Source organism: Elgaria multicarinata, chromosome 4, assembly GCF_023053635.1.
Source record: "Elgaria multicarinata webbii isolate HBS135686 ecotype San Diego chromosome 4, rElgMul1.1.pri, whole genome shotgun sequence".
NCBI classification, from domain to species: domain Eukaryota; kingdom Metazoa; phylum Chordata; class Lepidosauria; order Squamata; family Anguidae; genus Elgaria; species Elgaria multicarinata.
The window spans coordinates 123,405,598-123,427,957 of record NC_086174.1 but is presented as its reverse complement, the minus strand read 5'-3'; the positions used below and the strand labels follow the sequence as shown (position 1 = coordinate 123,427,957).

The 22,360-nt window shown below is 41.0% G+C and overlaps 1 protein-coding gene across 2 annotated transcripts in view; it reads left to right on the top strand.

Moving 5' to 3' along the window:
• The window catches only part of PXDN (peroxidasin), an 81,326-nt gene extending 60,657 nt beyond the window's left edge, over positions 1 to 20,669 (top strand). The window contains exons 16-22 of one of the 2 annotated variants that reach the window (XM_063125111.1): positions 1,854 to 3,357; positions 7,772 to 7,906; positions 10,908 to 11,116; positions 11,985 to 12,105; positions 17,055 to 17,187; positions 18,199 to 18,312; positions 19,822 to 20,669. In XM_063125111.1, the coding sequence (XP_062981181.1) occupies positions 1,854 to 3,357; positions 7,772 to 7,906; positions 10,908 to 11,116; positions 11,985 to 12,105; positions 17,055 to 17,187; positions 18,199 to 18,312; positions 19,822 to 19,947 (2,342 nt within the window). In that variant the 3' untranslated portion in view covers positions 19,948 to 20,669. Of the gene's footprint in view, positions 1 to 1,853; positions 3,358 to 7,771; positions 7,907 to 10,900; positions 11,117 to 11,984; positions 12,106 to 17,054; positions 17,188 to 18,198; positions 18,313 to 19,821 lie in introns of those variants that run through there. The other variant, XM_063125112.1, reaches the window with a different exon arrangement.
• Positions 20,670 to 22,360: the final 1,691 nt, after the last annotated feature.

Below are 22,360 nucleotides of genomic sequence, written 5' to 3'. Positions count from 1 at the left end.
ACTCATTTATGGCACTCCAAAGCAGTTTTCAAAGATGTTTGTTCATAATCTTTTAACAGTTCTTTATTAATAACTAAGGGCGCAATCATATGCATATTTAGACCAAAAAAAAATAAAAGTCCTACAACTCCCAGCATTCCCTCACTGGCTGGGGCATGCTGGAAGTTGTAGGACTCTTCTCTGTCTCAATATGCAGAGGATTGTGCCAGAACATTAGCAAAATTAATAATGTTAACAATTGTTAAAAAAAATAACACAATAATCCTGGCAAGATGGTATCATGTCAAATATTGCTGAAATTATCCAACAATATTTGCTTATTGTTTCATTACAACTAGACTTTGAACTTCAATCCTTCATAATCTTCTCCTACCTCATCACCATCTACACCATGTGTACCCATGTATTAGGGACTTGAAATGTGATTGAGTTTGAGACAGAACTCCTAGCCCTATGCAGACATCCCCTAGCAGGAGATCAGGTTCATGCCATCCCAGCTTATTCCTCTTGGCATGATTGCTGTGCCCCAGGGATTGTCTGATACCTATGTATCTGTATATTTATTATTATTAGTAGTAGTATTAAGAATTGTCTTCCTGATTCATAATTGAACCAACTCAAGATGGCTAACACAACAGACCCAGGGTCCAAAGCCAGCACCATGTACATTGATGGTGCTATATAAATAAATAATAATAATAACAGAAACCTCCCATATCAGAGGCTTCGGAGAATCTAGCACCTTGGTGGGCTATTGCTAGCAGGGTGAGAGGTGTGGCAGAGACCTTATTCTCTTTTCCTAGACAGTCCTTTGAACCCGTCTAGCTGCATTGCATGCTACAGGACTGAGAGATGGAGATGAGAGGCCTTTGGATCTGCCCTATCCTCTCCCTGCCCTGCCCACCAGCACCCCCCCTCCCTCCCTCTCCATACTTATCCCGAGGTTTGAGCTCAGGAGAGGATCCACAGCAGAGTACTGTCTATGGCCTCGGGGGGGGGAATTCACAGTACCTTCTAGCCCCTCGTGTAGGGGCTGTGGGATTGCTTTCTAAAAGCACAATAATAAAACAACTATGAACAGGCAAAGTGATAAAACTATAGAATAAAAACTAAAGTAGAGATAAGATCAAATAGCAAGCAAGCCAGAAGCCTGGGCAGAATGCAGGGAATTTGTGGAACACATCAGAAACAAAAAGGCCTCAAAGGGTAAAGAAGTGTGCCATTAAACTGGTCTAACCTTAATTAAAAGTAGCTCTGAACTGTTTAATTTATTTCAACTGATAGGCAGAGCAACCTTTGAGTGTAGCTGGTGGGGAGTGATGAGACAGATCTATGCCTCAATCCCAGCAGTTCTAGCTCTCATTGGACCAGAATCTGTGGGAGGGGCATTTTGTCAGGCTCTTTAGCCTGGTGGATCCATGTATCAACAAATCCTATTCCCATTGAAAGCAATCGGGGTGGGAGGAAGAAAATGACCTACACCAGAGCTGGAATAGACAATGGTCCTGGATTGGGCCCATCAGGAGGAACAGAACAGTTCATTGGATCCACAGCTGACTCCCACCCACAGAACAGCCTGAATTGGGCTACCCACTTATTACTGCCAGAAGTTTTCAGCCAACCCAGATTTAACAGGGGCCTCCACCATGGTGGACCTCCTGTCCTCCTGCAGTGCTTCTCCTCACCTGCAGAGGGCAGTGTAGAGGCACCAATGTGCCATCCTAACCCCTTCTAGGCATCAACATGGAAGTGGGGAGAGGGTTTGCTCTAAGGCATGTACTGTTAGCATTTGAGTCTTTGCCCCAGCATTTCAAAAGGGTTTAATTTCTCTCTCTCTCTCTGATCTGTTTCAGGCTATCACTATAATGATCTTGTATCTCCACAGTACTTGAACCTGATAGCTAACCTCTCAGGCTGCACTGCCCATAGGCGTGTGAATAACTGTTCGGATATGTGCTATCACCAGAAATATAGAACACACGATGGAACCTGTAATAATCTACAACATCCAATGTGGGGAGCCTCTCTGACAGCCTTTGAACGCTTGTTGAAGTCAGTCTATGAAAACGGATTTAATTTGCCAAGGGGCATCGGAACAAACCGCCGTTACAATGGTTACACACTCCCAATGCCACGCTTGGTCTCAACTACTCTGATAGGGACTGAAACAATAACTCCTGACGACCAGTTTAGTCATATGCTAATGCAGTGGGGCCAATTCTTGGATCATGACCTTGACTCCACAGTTGTTGCCCTCAGTGAAGCCAGGTTTTCTGACGGTCAGCATTGCAGTTCAGTTTGTACAAATGACCCTCCCTGTTACTCCATCATGATCCCACCCAATGATCCTCGGGTCAGAAACGGAGCACGGTGCATGTTTTTCGTGCGTTCAAGTCCAGTGTGTGGAAGTGGCATGACATCTCTCCTCATGAATTCTGTTTACCCACGAGAACAAATCAACCAGCTGACTTCCTATATTGATGCATCCAATGTATATGGCAGTTCAGACCATGAGTCACAGGAAATCAGAGATGTAGCAAGTCATAGGGGCCTTCTGAGACAGGGCATTGTACAGAGATCTGGAAAGCCTCTTCTTCCATTCTCTAGTGGCCCTCCAACAGAATGCATGAGGGATGAGAATGAGAGCCCAATTCCTTGCTTCTTAGCTGGGGATCATCGTGCCAATGAACAGCTGGGCCTCACCAGCATGCATACACTGTGGTTTAGAGAACACAACAGAATTGCCACAGAATTATTGAAACTCAACCCGCACTGGGACGGTGATACAATATACCATGAAACACGCAAAATTGTTGGAGCAGAAATGCAACACATAACATACAGCCACTGGCTACCTAAAATCTTGGGAGAGGTAGGCTTGAAGATGCTTGGTGAATATAAAGGTTATAATCCTAACATTAATTCTGGGATAACTAATGCATTTGCAACTGCCGCTTTTAGGTTTGGTCACACATTGATCAATCCCATACTGTATCGGCTGGATGAGAACTTTGAAACTATTCCACAAGGGCATTTACCTCTTCATAAGGCATTTTTCTCTCCATTTCGGATTGTAAACGAAGGAGGCATTGATCCACTTCTAAGAGGGTTGTTTGGTGTTGCTGGTAAGATGCGTGTGACATCACAGTTGCTTAACACAGAACTGACAGAGAGACTCTTCTCCATGGCTCGAGCTGTAGCTTTAGATCTGGCTGCTATGAATATTCAAAGAGGCAGAGATCATGGAATCCCACCTTACCATGATTATAGAGTTTACTGCAACCTTTCTTCAGCCCACACATTTGAAGATTTGAAAAATGAAATTAAGAATCCCGAGATCAGAGAGAAACTCAGGAGGTGAGCTCCAGATAAAGCTGATATTTTCTCTTAGAATGTTCCTGAGATGTGTTTTCAAGAGAGATGAACATCCCAATCTACAGTTCCTTTCTGATGGTGCTCCCCTCTGTATTGACTTCCCTCTTTATCTCAGTGGAGGAACCAAATCCATCTTTTTACTTCTTTGTGTACAGATTTAAGCCTGCTTTACATGTTATACACATTTTACAGTTACCAGGAAGCAGGGGTGAATGCACATCTTTCCCAAGTAAATCTAAAACTTCTCCCTGCAAATGTCCACACTTGAGGCATTTGAGGGGTGGGAAGCTATGCAACCATGGGGCTGGGGTCAGCATCAAAACCCCTTCCCCAGCTAATTGCATAACGTGTTAGAGGGCTTTGATCTCTCTGCTAAAATAAATGGGATAGATCCTTTGGGTAGAGAACTCTGGCAGTATCCTGTGCTGCCCACGTGCCAGCAGGATCCACCATTAGCGCAATCAGGAACTAGCAGTTCTTAAAGCAACCGGAAACAGAAAAAAGGAAGACTCTTTTCCAGAATGGGGTGGGTCAGCAGAACTCGCAGAAGGATCCAACTAGCTGTGGGTCCTGCTGGTGCAACGGAATGAGCAGATACTGCATGGTGTGTGCATTTTTGAGCACTCTCCTGTGCCCATTTTTTGGCACAAATAAATTCTGGGAAGCAAACAAAACACCAGAAACAGTGAGAACTTCTATTGGTAGCAAATCAGGTTTCATAGAGCAGCTTTTAGCTCACCTGGTAGAAGCCTAATGGTTGCAACTTTCCAGACATCATATAGCTGATATTAGTAAGCTATAGGCTCAATATTTAATTCAAAGAACAATCTAAAGCTAATTATTATAACCACTTCAGAGATCAATACAACTTGTTTTCCACCATTGCAATCCCTACAGTTCAGAATACAGGGCAAAGGGCTTGGATGATTCTTGGCAAAAAAAATTCCATGAAGTGAAAGACAAGGGTTCTAGAAAAAGACCTAAGTAAATCCACACACAGAGAGATTTAGTCTAACAGTGAAATCTTTGTTGGTACCTCCACACTACACAGGTCAAGGCATATCAAATCCAGGAGTCAAAACATAGGTTCAAGAGTAAGTCAAAAGTAAACCCATACACACAGAGATTTGGATGACCACAGCTTCCACTTTGGTATCTCTACACTACATGGGTCAAGGCATAGAAAAATCCAAGAGCAGTCTAATCCAGCAGGCCCTTCCAGGCTATTGAAGACGAAGATACACAATCCATAACAGCCAACAATTTAGGGTCTATGAAAAGTCTAAAAGATACACAATTCAGGGGAAACAGACTAAAGTCCAGGTAAGAATGAAGTCCCAGGGATACAGGCAGTATAGGACAGGATAGAACGACAGGCAATAAAAGATGGATAGTAAAGATGATGTACCCAGCATAGGCTCTCAGCCTGAGCATCTGCTTAAAAGCAAGGGTGGGGCTGCAGTAACACACCTAATTAATTGACAAGGACTCTTGGCCCATAAACAAGCCCTACACGAAACAGGGCATTCCTATTCCACTCTGTGGAGTCGATGCATAGACATGTGTGCCACCTCTGAAACCTCTGGCTCCTTCTGCTGGTTCTTATGGAGAGGCTGTTAGCTATCTTAACTATAGGAGTGAGTCACTCCTTGCTTCCCCCTGAGAAAACTGCAGGAGATAAGCTCAAGTTTATTCTGGCATTCCACAGGCTGATTAAACCCAAACAAGATCCCCTCTTCATCTTGCCATTACATGAATAACCAGGCATAGCCAGACTCTTAGGTCCTTGGCTTCTCAATACTGAACTGAGTTCCAAATCTTCCGGATCACGACTGATCAGACTCTGACTGCAAACTATACAGCCCATTGCAGCACTGGCCCTGGGCCCCAACAAACATATATATGTAATACTTTTTTTTAAAAAAAAAAAACACCACCCCTTTGTTTTGTTTAAGCTACATAGTTTTAATATGCATATTTTCCATTATTATTGTTATTATTATTATCATCTTTCTTGCTTGTGGCAGTTTTACTAGATGGACGTGATGGGCTTTGCCAGGTCATGCTGTCTTTTACAGATTCAGGAATTTCCTGTAAATTGAGCATGTTTTAATTATGACTGCTTTCTGGATATTGGTGTGGATGTATTTTGGTAGGCCCAGTTTCTGAAGGTTTTCTGTATAGTAGCAGTAGCAATAGTAGTTACATTTCTATACTGCCCCCATAGCCAAAGCTCTCTGGGTGGTTTACAAAGATTAAAACATCAAAAACTATATACAAAATTTAAAACCATAAAAAAACATAAAACAGACAGTATACATAAAGACAGCATACATCTAAAACCAACGATGAGCTGTCAGCCAAACATAAAACATCTGGCAATGTGTGCATATAGTATGCATAGGCAATATATAATATTATATGATGCCAATATGTTCATATTATATATTTGTGTATGTGTATATACATGGCAAAGTACTTATGAAACTGAAGGGTATCCAAAGTGGTTTGTGATATGCTATGGGAATCCACTATTTAAATTTTTATTTATTTATTTATTTATTACATTTTTATACCGCCCAATAGCCGAAGCTCTCTGGGCGGTTCACAAAAATTAAAACCACAGTAAAACATCCAACAGGTTAAAACACAATTACGAAATACAGTATAAAAAGCGCAACCAGGATAAAACCACACAGCAAAATACAGAGTTAAAACAGTAAAATTTAAATTTAAGTTAAAATTAAGTGTTAAAATACTGAGTGAATAAAAAGGTCTTCAGCTGGCGACGAAAGCAGTACAGTGTAGGCGCCAGGCGGACCTCTCTGGGGAGCTCGTTCCACAGCCGGGGTGCCACAGCGGAGAAAGCCCTCCTCCTAGTAGCCACCTGCCTCACTTCCTTTGGCAGGGGCTCACGGAGAAGGGCCCCTGTAGATGATCTTAAGGTCTGGGTAGGTACATATGGGAGGAGGCGTTCCTTCAGATAACCTGGCCCCAAACCGTTTAGGGCTTTAAATGTCAATACCAGCACTTTGAATTGGGCCCGGACCTGGACTGGCAGCCAGTGAAGCTGGAAAAGGACTGGCGTAATGTGGTCTCGTCGGCCAGTCCCTGTTAGTAAGCGTGCTGCCCTATTTTGCACCAGTTGAAGTTTCCGGACCGTTTTCAAAGGCAGCCCCACGTATAACGCATTGCAGTAATCCAAACGAGAGGTTATCAGAGCATGGATAACTGTAGCTAGGCTATCTCTGTCCAGATAAGGGCGTAGTTGGTATATCAACCTAAGCTGATAAAAGGTGCTCTTTGCCACTGAGTTCACCTGTGCCTCAAGTGACAGTTCTGGATCGAAGAGCACCCCCAAACTATGGACCCAATCCTTTAGGGGGAGTGCAACCCTGTCCAGGACAGGGCAAACATCACGTCACCGGACAGATGAACCACCCGCTAACAGTACCTCCGTCTTGTCTGGATTGAGTCTCAGTTTGTTAGCCCTCATCCAGTCCATTACCGTGCCCAGGCACTGGTTCAGAACAGTCACTGCCTCACCTGGGTTTGATGAAAAGGAAGGTAGAGCTGGGTATCATCCGCATATTGATGACACCTCAGTCCACATCTCCGGATAACCTCCCCCAGCGGCTTCATGTAAATGTTAAACAGCATAGGGGATAAGATAGAGCCCTGCGGAACACCATGGCTTAGGAGCCACGGCACAGAGCAATAATCCCCCTGCACCACCTTCTGGAATCGGCCATCCAAGTAGGAGCGGAACCACTGCAATGCAGTACCTCCAACTCCCAGCTCAGACAACTCTTTTAAAGAAAAAGACACACTTTCTCCTGGATTAGAGTAAACTGCCTACTTGGGCTGAATCAGATCTTTCAGTGCTGGACTGCGTAGTGTTGTCAGGTTCATTGACCAAAACACAAAATACAGAGGAAGTTATACAGTAGTTTTATTGAACCAGCTAATGTTTAAAATTTTGGGAGTAAACTTCTGAGTTAGACCAAAGCTACACAACCGTGCTTTAAAAATTAGCCCAGTGCTAATTTTTTTACTGGTAAAGTAAAAATAAATTAGGGCTTAAACAGCTAGATGTAGGATCAGCCTTTGAGGAGAGGGGGCATTCTGTCCCAGTCTAAATATATATTCTTCTCCAGACAACAGGTGCAGAAAAAGAAGATTGGAGGTCTGGTACTCAGAGCTGAACCTGTTGAACAGTTGGTCATGTTAGGTCCAAACACACAAAAACTGAGCAAAAAAAAAAAAAAAGTAACAAAACCAGACAGGTGTCTTTTTGATTTCAATGGTGTAAAATTTCAGCTGTCCTGAATTGCAGTATAATGCTGAATTCATATATATTTTGATTATCCACAATCATTTATTTTTCCTATGATAGATTATATGGCTCACCGCTGAATATAGATTTATTTCCTGCTCTTATGGTAGAAGAACTAGTTCCTGGTAGCAGGTTGGGACCAACATTGATGTGTCTCTTGAGCACACAATTTAAACGTGTCCGCGATGGAGACAGGTAAGTTCTGTGTAAAACCAATAGTTTTATGACTTTTGGTTGAATAATCAACTATAGTGACTTGGTTCACGTTACACAACAGCCCACCATGGGTTAATTTACCTGGGAGGACTTGTATCATGCCAAGCACCCCCGTAGGCAACATTGTTGCATGGCACCTGTGTGTGCCCAGCTTACCATCAGTTGTCGTGTTGTGCAAACCCAGGTGGCAGGGGTTGTATGAGGGTCAACAACCCTCAAATAACCCATGGATTGTTTTATGGTTATTTGAATGTTGTCTAGCCCTCAAACAACCCTGCCCTCTGGATTTGCATGACACTGCAAGCATAGCGTCTGCCTGTCTGTCCACCCCCTTTCTCATCTTCAGTTAGGCTACCAGCTATGATAGCATAGTTAGAGAGTAGAGATGTGAAGACCTGGGAAAAAAAATGGAAAAATTCAGGGGGGAAAACAGCTTTTTCCAAAGGCTTTTTTTTTCCTGAAAAATTGAAAAAAAATGAAGAAAAAATGGATCATGGAATATTTTATTTTAGCATGATGAATAAAACGTATAAGACAAGGTGTTCATATATTTACTTCTACAAATGATATCTAAAAAACTATGTACAGTATCAGATTATTACAATTTCTGTGCAGTGAGGACAAGCAAGTCCTAAGTTGCAAACCGAGACTACAACTCTCAAATGCAAGAGCAAGATGCATTTCTGCCTCTAGGGGACACCACTGCCATTGAAGCAGAGACTGAAACTGATAGTGATAGCTATAGGTCAGAAAATGAGTTTTATTAAATTTCATGCATATTCATTAAACCTTGGTCCTCCCCTTTTCTCAGTTCTTTTTATGGGAAGGGATGCTTTATGACACTGGAGGACTAGTGGAGACATAAATAATTGTCTTTGTTACTAATGTTGATGGTTTCTTCTGTTGTTGGTTTTAAATTGTTTTTTGCCTGCTCCTTATAAACTGGCAAAACCAAAGAGATTCCTTACAGTTCATGTGTTCCTTACAGTTCAGGAGCTTGTAGCTCTATTTGCTACAAAAACAAGTAAAAATTGAAAGAAAGAAAAAGTAAATTAAATTTGTAATAATTGTTTGAATACACTGTACTTTTAATATACCAAATGTGATAATTTTATGCCAAACCGTGTACATAATTACATTTTATGTTCCTAAAGTAACAAAGTGACTTTCAATCTGTAAAAAGTGCTAATATTGTACTTTTTTTCCCAATTTCCCCCAACATTTCCTTCCCTTCCCCAAAACCCCCCAGAAAAAATCCAGTTCTTTTCCATGGCTTCAGAATTTCTGGAAATGTTACATCTCTACTGGAGAGAAAGAGTAGAAAAGTGAGCTTGGTGGGCATCAGGGCCAGACAGGAGATGGATGAGGATCTACTGACAGCCTTCCTCAACCTGGGGCGCTCTAGATGTGTTGGACTACAACTCCCAGAATGCCCCAGCTGGCTGGGGCATTCTGGGAGATGCAGTCCAACACATCTGGAGCGCCCCAGGTTGAGGAAGGCTGTACTGTTAGATCGCAGAATAATTTGCAGCAGATCAGCAAGGGTTCCTGATTCCCAGTTGTTTAACAACAACAACTACTACTACTACAGCAACAACAACAAAAAGCTCCCTGCCCCCAAATAAGGCTGTTGAAGTGAAGAAAGCTTGGAAGGGGGAGGAGGGAACCAGTAGTGGATTTTTGTGGGAGGACTTCAAATTCAGTGATCTTAGTGTGCAGATCATTGGCACCATTCCCTGAGCCATCCAGTCCTTCACTCCTCAGAAACTATTTTGTATCTGGCTCATTGGTGGGTAGAGCTTCTAGTAAAAAACCCCAAAGTAGATCCTGCACCCCTTTGGTTTCCCTATCCCTGATGTAGATTACGTTGTCGCTTCTCCTCCTATGATTAATATTGTTTTCTTTTCTGCTGCGAAACCTATAATGCTTCCTTATATAGGGGGAATAAGCCATACTTAATAAAACAACATAGACAGAATTTCTGTATCAGTCCAGTTACAATGCTTTTCAGTGGAGTTTGTGCTCAGTCACTTGTCAAGTTTCAATTACTAGAAGTCAAGTGATATACATGCATATGTAAAATATCTTTTAAGGCCATTACCAGTTGAGTTTGTAGACAGGACAACTATAGTGCAATATTATACATGTCTACATAGAAGTAACCCCCACTGAGTTCAGTGGCACTTACTTCTATGTAAGTGTATATAGAAGCCTTCCCCAGCTTGGTACCAGCTCCCATCAACCCCAGCCAGCCTGGACAGTGGTCTGGAAAGCTGGTAGTTCTCATCCAAAATATCCAAAGGACACCAGGTTGAGGGAACACTGATATATAGGATTGCAGCCTTAAAGTTTTGGAATGTTAAACAGGCCATTTCTAATTTTCTTAGTGTTGCACAAGGCACTATTGAAATCTTGCAGCTCGTTCCACTCATCCACGTTGAGTAAGGATTTATTCAAATAGTATTATTTGATTGATTGATTGCATTTGTATTCTGCTTTTTTCCTCCAAGGAACTCAAGATGGCATACATAATCCTCCTCTCTATTTTTGACTTCACAACAACAATCCTGTTGTGTAGGATGACTGAGAGTCCTTGACTGGCTCAAAGTCACCCAGTGAGCTTCCATGGCCTAGTGGGGGATCTCCTGACTCCCAGCCCCAACAGACTGACCATGACCACACTGGCTCTATTAAAATGTAAACTAGGATGATAAGCCATTATTTAAAGAGTTTGTTTAGTTGGCTGAGAGAATATGATTGATTCTACAAATATGTCAGGAGAATTAACCCTGTAAGGAGATGATAATAATATAATAACCAATTAAATACACCAGTCCTTTCTTGATTCTGTTAATATGAATATGCATACAAACCATATTTTACATAATATTGAGTTATGTTCTCTACTAGAATTCTTTATTATTAATTTTTAAACTGATAATTGTCTAAGAATTTATTCTTACTTTACGTGAGACTACAGGTTATGGCATGAGAACCCTGGTGTGTTTAGTCCATCTCAGTTGACTCAGATCAAGCAGTCATCCCTTGCCAGAATCCTGTGTGACAATGGTGACAACATAACCAGAGTGCAACGTGATGTTTTTAGAGTGGCTGAGTTCCCACATGGCTATGGAAGCTGTGATGAAATTCCTAAAGTGGATCTCAGGATGTGGCAAGATTGCTGTGAAGGTATGTCTGTACACAGAGAGAGGGAGAGAGAGAGAGAAAGTGTTTTGAAATTACTTTGAAAATGCAGGGTATACATTTTTCACATAAAATAAAATAAATATACTGTATAGCTATTAGGCAAATAAACAGGTTTAAGAATATTTGTTACCATGTTGCCCTTTTGAATTAATTATTTCCAAGATATTCTCGGCTTAAAGTACAAATCTTATTGAGTACGATATAAAGCATAAATTATCTGACTTGGACAAGGGAGACCAGGGTTCCAATCCCATCTTAATCATGAAATTCATGGGGAGATGATGGATGAGTCACTTGTCTCACAAAGCTGATGTTGGGGGGAACATGTAATCCTCAATTTGCTCAGAACTTCCATTTCCCATTAGGGAGGGGCCAGCAATGCTCCCCTCTTGCCCACTTCTCAAAGGTCAGTTTTGTTGTTGTTTGAGAAGAGAGTGGGAGTACTGGCTGGGATGACTGGCAGAGACCAACCCCATTTTGAGCCATTTTTTGTTTTCTCATTATAGTCAATGCATGAAGCATTGGATTTCCAAACCTTAGCTTGGGTTGGGTACCGAGTTAAAGCAGACTGACTAAAGTGGGCAATTTTCCAAAACACCAAATTGGGGTCCAAGTCGAAGCAAGGGATCTGTGCACATCTCTGCTATAGAAATTTAATTCCATGATCAGCCCCTCTCTCTTTCTGAAAAGAACTTGATATTTCACGGAAGATTTTGGATGATGGGATTGAATTAAATTTTTTTGAATGCAATAATTGTCCATGCCAGGAGAAGGGACTATTAAAAGCCTCTTATATTTTATTGTGCATGATATATTTCTAAAACCTGAAGTGTTATTTATATAACTTCAGACTGTAGGACTAGAGGACAATTCAATGCATTCTCTTACCACTTCCGAGGAAGACGTTCTCTTGATTATAGTTTTCGTGAAGACAAGCCTTCAAAGCATATGAAAATGTCAAGAACAACAAGGTAAATGTAATTGTAATATGTAAACATCTATTGTTATTGTGACAAATTAGATTCCTTGCATTTCAAATGCTTTAAAGTTTAAAAGATAAATAATTTAAAAACAGCTCTTCCATTGCTGCTGTATCACAAACAAATGTTCAAGATCATGATTTCGCTTATAGAAATTTATGTTGAGACAGAGACAAAAAATGGGGGTAAATATATGGTATTGGCATTGCAGTGTTGGCTATGTGAGAAGTAGCTCTGAACCAAAATGTGGCCATTTGAATGTAATGTGAAAGCAGAATGTTAATTCATTCCAGCTGAAGTATAATATGTTTCCCTAATATAAATTAGTAGCTTTTAAATGTGAAATATTTAGCAAAATAGTAGAAGTAGTGGTCTGTAAGGGAAGCCTCAGAAAAGCAAATAAAGGTCTATGTCAGAATATCAATTCAAGAACAGGATTATTGTTTTATTTTTTCTGTACTATGGACCATAGTTCAAATGTAAATCATATTTATAGTTAAGAATCTTATATGTGCAGAGTGATTTCTGGATTGCATCCACCACACTCCTAAGTTATCGTTTGTCTGTTTCATCATGAGAGAATGATGAAGATATGTTAGTAAGTTGAAGACTGTAATTTCTCTGTTTCGGTTGAAGGAAGGTTTTGCCTTGAGTAAGATAGTGGGTAAGTGGGAGATATGCTCAAGTATTGTGTGTTACACTCTGTAACAGTCTCACATTTCTAACATAGCCTTCAGGTCGCAAAGCCTGTGATATGATATCATCTTTGGAAATTAGCCAGTGCAAACATTTGCTACTATTTCATATTTTAAAGTTGAAAAACACTGATCAAGTCATTCACTAAGTCTTCAGTTTTCATTTGTGTCTGACTCAGTCTTTTAATATATGCTTGTTTCCAGTGAGGTAAAAAAAAAAGGCCAGGGTGGCGAGGGAAGGAAGGACAGAATGAAAACAACGTCTGTATGATGCAGAGCACATGAGACAACCATAAACTGGTTTTATACTTTATTCCAGGGTTAGGCAACTTTTTTAGACACTTTCAACAAATTGATAAACTGTCCTGGGTGTCACCACAAGATGGCTGCTCTGGGAGTAATGGCAAGGGATAAACAACCTGTCCAAAATATGCACACGCACAAAACCCACCTGTTTACAAGGCAAAGGAAGACCCCTCAGAGTGGGGTCTGACCCCTGATACACTAACCAATTTATTTGAACCCACAGTTTTCAGCACCAATGGAAACCTTTTTCAAAACAAAATGTCTTAGTATTATCTTTTTATGTGGGAGGGGTAGGGAACATTGGCAGGTGGCAAGAAAGGTGTCTGGAGGCAGATTGGAGCCCATGGGGCACCATGTTGCATACCACTGGTTTAGCCTCATTCTGTTTTTCATCTTTATTTATTTATTTATTTTATTACATTTATATACCACCCCATAGCCGAAGCTCTTTGGGCGGTTTACAAAGCTACAAAGAGATCCAAGCTCAGGTTCTTACTGTAATTGCATTGATTATCATGTTTAGAAGCAAATATGCACAGTAGAAATGTGCACTGTACTGTTCCTATGATATAAAGGGCGAAATCCAGTGTTGTGCAAGTGGACTTCCACTCATACAACACAGTTTCCTCCTCCTCTCTCCTCCTGAAGGCCCTGGCACTCCCCACCCTCCAAATAGGGTCCCTCAATCATCCAAAGTAGATTTTAAGGACAGGCTGCAGGGTAGAAAGAGACTAGTCTCCCTCCTGTTGTGTTTATTGAAGACATCCCAAAGGCAGGAGGAACTAATTAGATACAACCCAGTATTCTGTGACTGGCAGGGTAAAATCACTTGGCATTCTCCGTGCTCTTAAAACTGGCCACTCTATCCTCTAGTGGTAAGACCTCTAGAATGCGAAGAAGTAGTGAATAGTAACACAAAATATTTGAGTACAGGCTGACAGTATACCAAGCTTTGCTCCACTTTGGTGACTTTTAAGATGGTCAAAAGAGCTGGTAGCCTGTGCCCCCCTCTCTCCAATCCTTGTACAGTACAGTTAGGTCAGCAACGAGGCACACTGGGACTAATACCTTGAGACCTTAACTCTGGATCCTATACTCCTTTGCATTTCACTTTAGAACCAAACCATTCCACTGTATTTTAAGTATTCTCAAGTTTTTTTAATAAATAAATAAAACAGAATACATTTGCTTAAATTTGAGCATTGACTGGAATAGGGAATTCTTTTCTATAGATAATACATTATTCATTGGCGAATAGTAGTGCATGTATTGTCTTACTGCTGTATACTTTAAAATCTGCATTCTTTATCCTTATCTTGGCTGGCTTTCCTATGCTTTCCTTATCTCCATTAATATGGCAGAGGGAGAAGATTAAACCATTTATTAGAAAAACAACTTCTAGTCTACTGAAGTCCAGGAATGTAATACTGACTTTTATTTTAAGTCAACAGAATATAAAGCCTGATAAAAGGAACACCTGCCAATCAGTATTATTTTTCTGGATGCAGTAAAGTTTATGCCAAGAATTCTGTATCAGCAATACCTTTTTCAAAACATCTAGTTATTAGGAAAATTATGATTGACATCTGGTCTTTCCTCTGTGAATTCTAACTCTTTCAAATTATTTAATTACATCAGCGTCTTGTTTGGCACTAAATAGCACCATCAGACATCACTACCATTGTTGGGGGTTAGTCCCCCTGCTTTGCCATTTTTGATCCTCCACTGTGTTTGCATGGGATAAAAAGTTTCCGTCCAAGGCTGTATGGCATTTTAAATTTATTTGCAAGGACTAAAATTTCAAAACTGTCACCGTTACATTTGTTAAGGCCAACGTAGTGCCCTGAAATAAATACCAGTGGTAAAGAAGATGAAGGAGTATCCTTTTTGCCCCAACTAAAGTTTTAGTTCCCCTTGCTTCTTTTGGCATGAAGTCCAGGAAATTGTGTAACTAAGCAATATTAAGATGAACAACAGATACCCCTTTAGACAAAATCTTTCTAAAATACAGGATTACTTAGTTTAATTGTGTGACTTCACTATCTGGCAGAAACAGGATTACCGGTCAGGGCCCAGGATTGGCATGGTGCCAGAGAACCTAGTTTCATGCCTTTTCAAAATGGCATTAGAAGCATGTTCCCTGGACCCTGGAGAAGCTCCAGTATGTCACATCCATCAGGAAATAAGGGACAGGAAAAGGTGGTGGGTTCTTTATTTTGCCTCTGTTTAAATCTCAGACATTCCGATTTGGAGATTTCCAATCTTACCTCGTGTTACAGGGACCAATCAATTCAATACCTCAGAGACCAGGATTGTGAAAAGCCAATTAGAGAGGCTATGTTAATAGGATTTTCACGCCTCATGTTAATGGCAGTAACAGGAAAAAAGATCAAATTATCAGTTGTTAAGTCAGCCTGGTCAAGAATTTTAAAACAATTCAGACACTTAAATCTGATTGAGCAATAGATGGAGAAAGCTAAACAACTAGTCCAAATGCACTTAAGCAGCCTTTCAGGCCAGAATTTCAAGTTGGTCAATAAAGGCTCAGTTACGACTACACTTTTAATGTCTCTGGAATCAAAATGTTACATTAAGGGTCTGTGCCATACTCCATGTTACATCTATGCAAAATATCTGCCACAGCCACATCTACGTACTGCATGTGCTTGCAATTTCCCCATAACACTTAACATCCATACTGATCTCCCACCACCACCATTTTTGGTTGCATGTGCATATTATGTATGCATGATCAACCTTCTTGAACCTGTGCCCTCCTGATGCTTTGGACTTGAATATATAAACATAAGAGTCATGCTGGATCAGGCCAAGGGTCCATCTCATCCAGCATGTTGTTCACACAGTGGCCGACCAGTTGCCCACAGAAAACCCACAAGCAGGACATGAGTGCAACTGCACCCTCTTGCTCATGTTCTCCAGCAACTGGGTTACATAGGCGTACTGCCTCCGACACTGGGCATAGGGTATAGCCATCAGAAGGAGTGGAGGCTGATGGGTCCAATATCAGTGGGGCAGTGAACCTGCTTTGGGTTTCAGTCAGGAACACTCAGAACTCCAAAGGAGCAAAGGAACTCCATTGAGCATGGGGTTGGACTCGATGGCCTTGAAGGCCCCTTCCAACTCTGCTATTCTATGATTCTATGATTCTATCCAATGTTCTGAACCGATTTTGGGAGTGGGGTTCAGCTCCTTGGATAGATTCTTTAGAACCCATACTGATTCTGACTGAAACCCAGAGCAGATTCATCACTCAGCTAACATTGGAGCCATCAGCCTCCAATAATTAGGATTCATAGCCATTATCCCTCCATGAACATGATCTCCAGACACAGCCAACAAGGCCAGTTGCCAGGACTGCTGGGAATTGTAGTCCAAAACATCTGGAGGGCAATAGGTTGAGACAGCCTGCATTGTAGGGACCCAGAATCAAATCACAGGTTTCCATAGTGTGAACCATTGTTGTTGCTGTTGTTATTTTAGAAAGAAAGTATTCTTCTTGCATTTTACAGAGATTGCCATAGATAAACATATACCTATTATTCCTTTTATGCATGGAAACAGCCTCAATAACTTCTTATTTTTTTTTTTAGCAGTGACAGCTATTTTACTTTTTCTCTCCCCATTATAGTTTATTTTCTTCACAACAGCCATGTGAGGTGGGCTATGCTAGTGATAGTGACTTATGTAATTGCTGAGCAATCTAGGATCTATACACTAGATTTCTAGTATTCTGTGGAATATTCTTAGGACTGAACCACTCTGTCTTCCAACTTCCACCTTTCAGCAAGCCAGATCACAAAACCCGTGCAGTGTGATGTTTATAGTCATCCTGCACACAGTAACAATCATTATGAAAACATCCATTTTTAAAAAGAATTGCACATGTTCAATATGTTTCCTTTTTTTTCCTTGTTGCAGTTTTGCAAGGGAGAATGCACTTTTTAATAGCACCATTTCAGCCTTTGATGAGCGCAAGAAATCACCCATAATGAATGACTTCAAAGAATTTGTTGGAGATATGCAAAAAACAATTACAGACCTCAGAAATCAGGTGAACATAAACAGTTCTTCATAAAATATTAGACTGTATGGCATAGAAATGTTTCTGCAATGTAAAACCAACAGTGCAATCGTCCTACATATCAATTCAGACGTTAGTCCCATGAGCTGACTCCCACATAACTGTGTAGGATTGCTGGCATAAGCTCCCTGTTTTTTGTATAAAAGAGTGAATACAATCAGTTGGAAAGATGCTCCCAGCACCGGGTAATGGAAGGGGGATAAAGATGGCCACCGATTCCTCTCTCCTCTGCGCATCCGAAAGTCTGCTGTAAAGAGTTGGTGGACAGGTGCTGCAGAATGGTGGGGAATATGCAAAAATTAATTGGAGCTTCTGCTGGATCAAATGCCCTTCTGTTCATCTTAAGATCCAATGTCATGTGTCTTGAGAGAATACACCAGTAGAATATACTATATAAATACAATTCTTTTATGTTGCCGGCTGTGAAATGTCATTGAAGCAAGACATTATCTTGAGAGCCAGTGTGGTGTAGTGGTTAGAGTTTTGGACCCAGGCTCAGTTCCTTGCTCAGCCATGAAACTCACTGGGTGACCTTGGGCCAGTCACTATTTCTCAGCCTTACCTATCTCACAGGGTTGTTGTGAGGATAAAATGGGGTGGGGGGATGAAGAACCATGTACGCTGCCTTGATCTCCTTGGAAGAACTGCAGGATATTGGACCTTATTAGCAGTCTGAATAGGAATTTACTGGGAGCAGGATGAGAGAGAGAGAGAGAGAGAGATTTAAAACTTGCATTATTTCCCCATATATAATGTTTTATTAGAATTAAGATATGAACTATAGGCCTAATATTATTTTATCATTTAATATTGATGAAAGCATCTTTGAACATGTATATTTGTTAGTACATTGTCTCTCAGTAAAATGAACTTGATGTAATTTGAGTGCTTAGAAAGTTTTGTTCAGTGAGTTTACTGGATTACAAGGTAAATGGAAACATTTATGGCATAGATGGATTAATCAGGTTTTCCTGTCTTCAGATAAAGAAACTTGAATCACGGCTTAGTAGAACTGAATGCACTGATGAAAAGGGTAAATCTTATTCCAGTAATGAAACTTGGAAAAAAGACCCATGCACCACGTGTGAATGCAAGGTGAGTAGAGAGAACATACATTTTCATGTTTTAACACGTATTACACCCCAGTCCTATGCATGCTTACTTGGACATATGTCCCACTGTGTTCAGTGAAGCTTACTCCCAGGTAAGTGTGCATAGGATTGCAGCCTTATGCTGACTGACCATGTTCAGATGACACGCTAAGCCATGGTAGTTAAGCACTTTGAGCTAAACATTATGGCTTAGTGTGTTGTGTGAACCATGTCTAACTATGGTGGCTACAAAACCACGGTTTAAATGCCCTCATTAACCATTTGCTGCAAAAAGGTTAGTGGCCTAACCATGGCAAAGCATCTTTATTTTCAAGATAAACTACTTGTTAGTTAATAGGCCTGTTCAGACAACATGCTAAGCCATGGTTAGGCCTCTAACCCTTTTGCAGCAAATGGTTAGTGAGTGTCTTTAAACCGTGGTTTTGTAGCCACCATGGTTAGGCACGGTTCACACAACACGCTAAGCCATAATGTTTAGCTCAAAATGCTTACCCACACTGGCTTAGCGTGTCGTCTGATCAGGGTCACTGTCTTCATAATATCTGTAAATATGTGGTGCTTCAGTGCCCTGTTTGTTGTGCCCATTGAAGTCTCTTGCAGTGCAGTCCTATAACAACTTTCCTGGAAGTAAATCCCATTGACGCAATGGCACTTACTTTTGATATGCAGAGGATTGCACTCTTAGGCCTTTGCTAGACCAGGCTATATACCGGGGTGATACCCAGGATCGTCCCTGTGAGTCCAGATGATGCATAGGGAATCCTGGGCTCAGGCAGGGATCAACCCTCCCTGGCCCCGGGATATAGCCCTACCCTTTGGCCTCGCTTTTTCCCATGGTCTCAGTCTGAGCCTGAGACCGTGAGCGTGTGGCCTATTTCCGCGGCTTTTCCTGGCTCCACACAATTACTCGCAGAGCCGGGAGCCACACACGGGGCGCAGCACTCCCCAGGAGCACTGTGCCCCTTGGGGGCAAGGTGGGGGGAGCGAGATTTTTTTTTTAAAAAAAATAAAATCTTACTGTTCGTCGCTCATCCGCTCGTGCGCAGCCAGCCCTTTAAAAGTTTAAAAAAATGGTGGGCACGACGGCTCTCTTGTTGAGGTCACCTTGCCTGATGTGTAAACAAGGGTGGGATCTCGCTTTATTCCCAACGCGAGATCATCCCTCCTCCATCCTGGAATAAGCGGTAGGTCTAGCAAAGGCCTTAATCTGTCATTACATAGATAGATCTGTGAGTTAGGGACAATACCTGACATTAATAACCATTATATTAAAAATCTAAAATTTAGCTTGGTTTGGTTTGGTTTGATAGGAAACATTAGTGAATGTTTCTGGGTTCAGAATTGCAGTAGCTGATGTTTCTGTGTCCGTAACTCAAGTCATAATACCTATTGTAGGGAGTAGTTCCCAAATAATGCAAATGTTGAAGTCTTTATTTATTAAGCATTAATTATGTTTATGTGCTAAATGTTTGCTATGATTCTCCAAACACAGATTGGCCAGATAACCTGTTACGTGGAATCGTGTCCTCCAAATAATTGCGTGACACCTGTGAAGCTCAAAGGAGTTTGCTGTCCTGTCTGCTTAAAACAAACTATTAGCAAGGAAAATAAACCTTAAGTCTGCTTTGCAATGGTCACATACAGATATCTGCTGATGGCAAATACAAGTAACAATAGGCTTAAAACCACAACTGCGAGTCAAGACGTTACAGGACAGCATTCAAATGATGGTGTAACAGTGTAAGAAAATATATAATTTTACTTGCTTGCCCATTGAAAAAACACAAGAACTGAAAGGGAATACACAACACAGGTCAGGATAATTTTGTGTTAAAGCTTCTCAGGTTCAACAAATGAAAACTGGTGCTACTTTTTAAAGAAGCCTTTGTCAAGTGGCTTTAGGCTCCCGAGCTGTTTTCTGTTTCTTCATACACTGGTGGATGGAAGTCAAGTGCCATTTACTTGGATAAAAACATATTTTCTGGTCCACTTTTGATGCCTAGCATGCAATCTATCTCATACCATAATAGAGGTGGTCTGAGGGCCAGACTAAACTTTCTACTGATTATACACAGTTTAGCTATGCACGATTGTTTTCCTTACTCTTGTATAAGTGAACATGGCCCTGATTCGGTTTGGGACCATAGTGTTCCAAGAAGGGAGATATAAACCTTTCCCCCATCCATTCCTCCCCCACCTCCTGAAATTCATTGGAGTCACTCAAGACTACTTTTTAAAATTCCCAACCCCCCATTGGGGGTGGGGGGTGGAACCACAGAAGAAAAATGGGTGGGAGGAAGGTTTAACACTCCCCACTCCTGGAGCACCATGGTCCCAATCTGACTTACACAAGATTAAGGAAAACTATTGTGCATAACTGTTCTGCATGATTACAGAGTATTTAGTTTGGTCCTGAGTTCCTTCTGAAACTAGCATTCAACTTAGGGTAGCTAGTCATGGCATTACGTTATTACAACATTCACTCATCCCCACTTTGTCTGGTGGTGCCCCTTCTAAAGGATGGTGAGGCTTCCTTTATAGTAGTATAGGTTTCTTCCACACCCCTGGCAGTATTAAACTCTCCTAGCCAATGACTGCAAGTACCCTCCTTTATGAGATGGTTAGAAATCATAGGCATAAATATATGTTAACACCTCGCTGAGTCTTGCTCCAAAAATTGGATGTAATATAAAACAATAAATTATCTAATTCACAAGTATACATACTTATGAGAAAAAAGGCACTGCTAAAACAAAACAAACAAACTCAGACACCTATTTTTAGCTATTGAGGAAAAATGTATTTCTTGGCTGAATAGGTAATTGCCCTGACCACTGCATATTTTTAGTTTAAACTGTCGACTTCCCTGATTTTCCTGGACCTTCCATGCCCCATCTTCAATTTTTATCCTATCCTGTGAGAGGATATTCTTTGTGTTGGAACATTCAAGATGTCCCGGTCTCATATATAAGTGGATGGGAGTAAGGCTTCCCATCTCCAGCACTGAAAACCCAAAGACACTCCACAGTGGTACTCGCAAACTGCCTCTGATCCCAACTTAATTTCTAGAAAAGTAGGGCACAACCCAATGTTGTGCAAGTAGGATTTCTTCTCTTCTCATCACCTCTGAAGCCCTCCGCATCCTCCCAAAATCTAGTCCAGAAGGTTCCACAACTCTGTGGAGCAGATTTTGAGAATTTATGGGGGTTGTGGTGCAGAGAGGAGAGGGAATCACCCTATTCTGCTCCATAACCCCTGGGGTATGAAGATTCTTTCTAGTTATTTAGTGGTAACATTTCCACCTGCTCAGAGATGCTTCCATTTGTCTTAATTCATATGTTCCAAGGTTGAGCCCTGCTATTGAAAATGGATGCGAGGGCTGAAACTGTTTGATCCCTAACACAAATTAAGCCAGCTCCTCATATAGTTCCTATATTCAGTCAATATGTAGTTCCTATGCCAGGCATCCCCTGTTCTGCAATCAACAAGAGAAGGTATGTCCCCGTGGCTGGGCTACTATATGACTTATCACAACATAATACTGAATAGTCCAGCTTGGTTTAATGAACCACTTAAGCACATGATAACATAGTTATAATTGAAATCATTTAGGCATCTGTGCCCAAATTTAAAGGCATAGCTATTTTTTCTGAGTTATGTTAAAATGTAGGATCAAGATTGCTTATATAGAAGATCTCTTTTCATAGAAGATCACTTTGCTTTTCACAGTTAATTGTGCTTTACTCACGTCTCGTGCACAGATGGGAAGGAACAAACAAAAGTTTCCTTTACCATTTCTGCAAGGTAAAGATAGGTAGGAACACAGAAATAAATCAAATGATTATTAAAATAATGAACTATATACACCATCCCTTTTGGCATCTTATATATGTAACTGCTGAATGCATTTGTTTTAAATAATGGCATATTGACCTCTCAGACTATTACATCATGTCTGAATGAGCCATTTTTCAAGATCTTGGTCTGATTCAAGTCCTGCATTTTCCAGGACCTCTTCCACCTTATTTTTT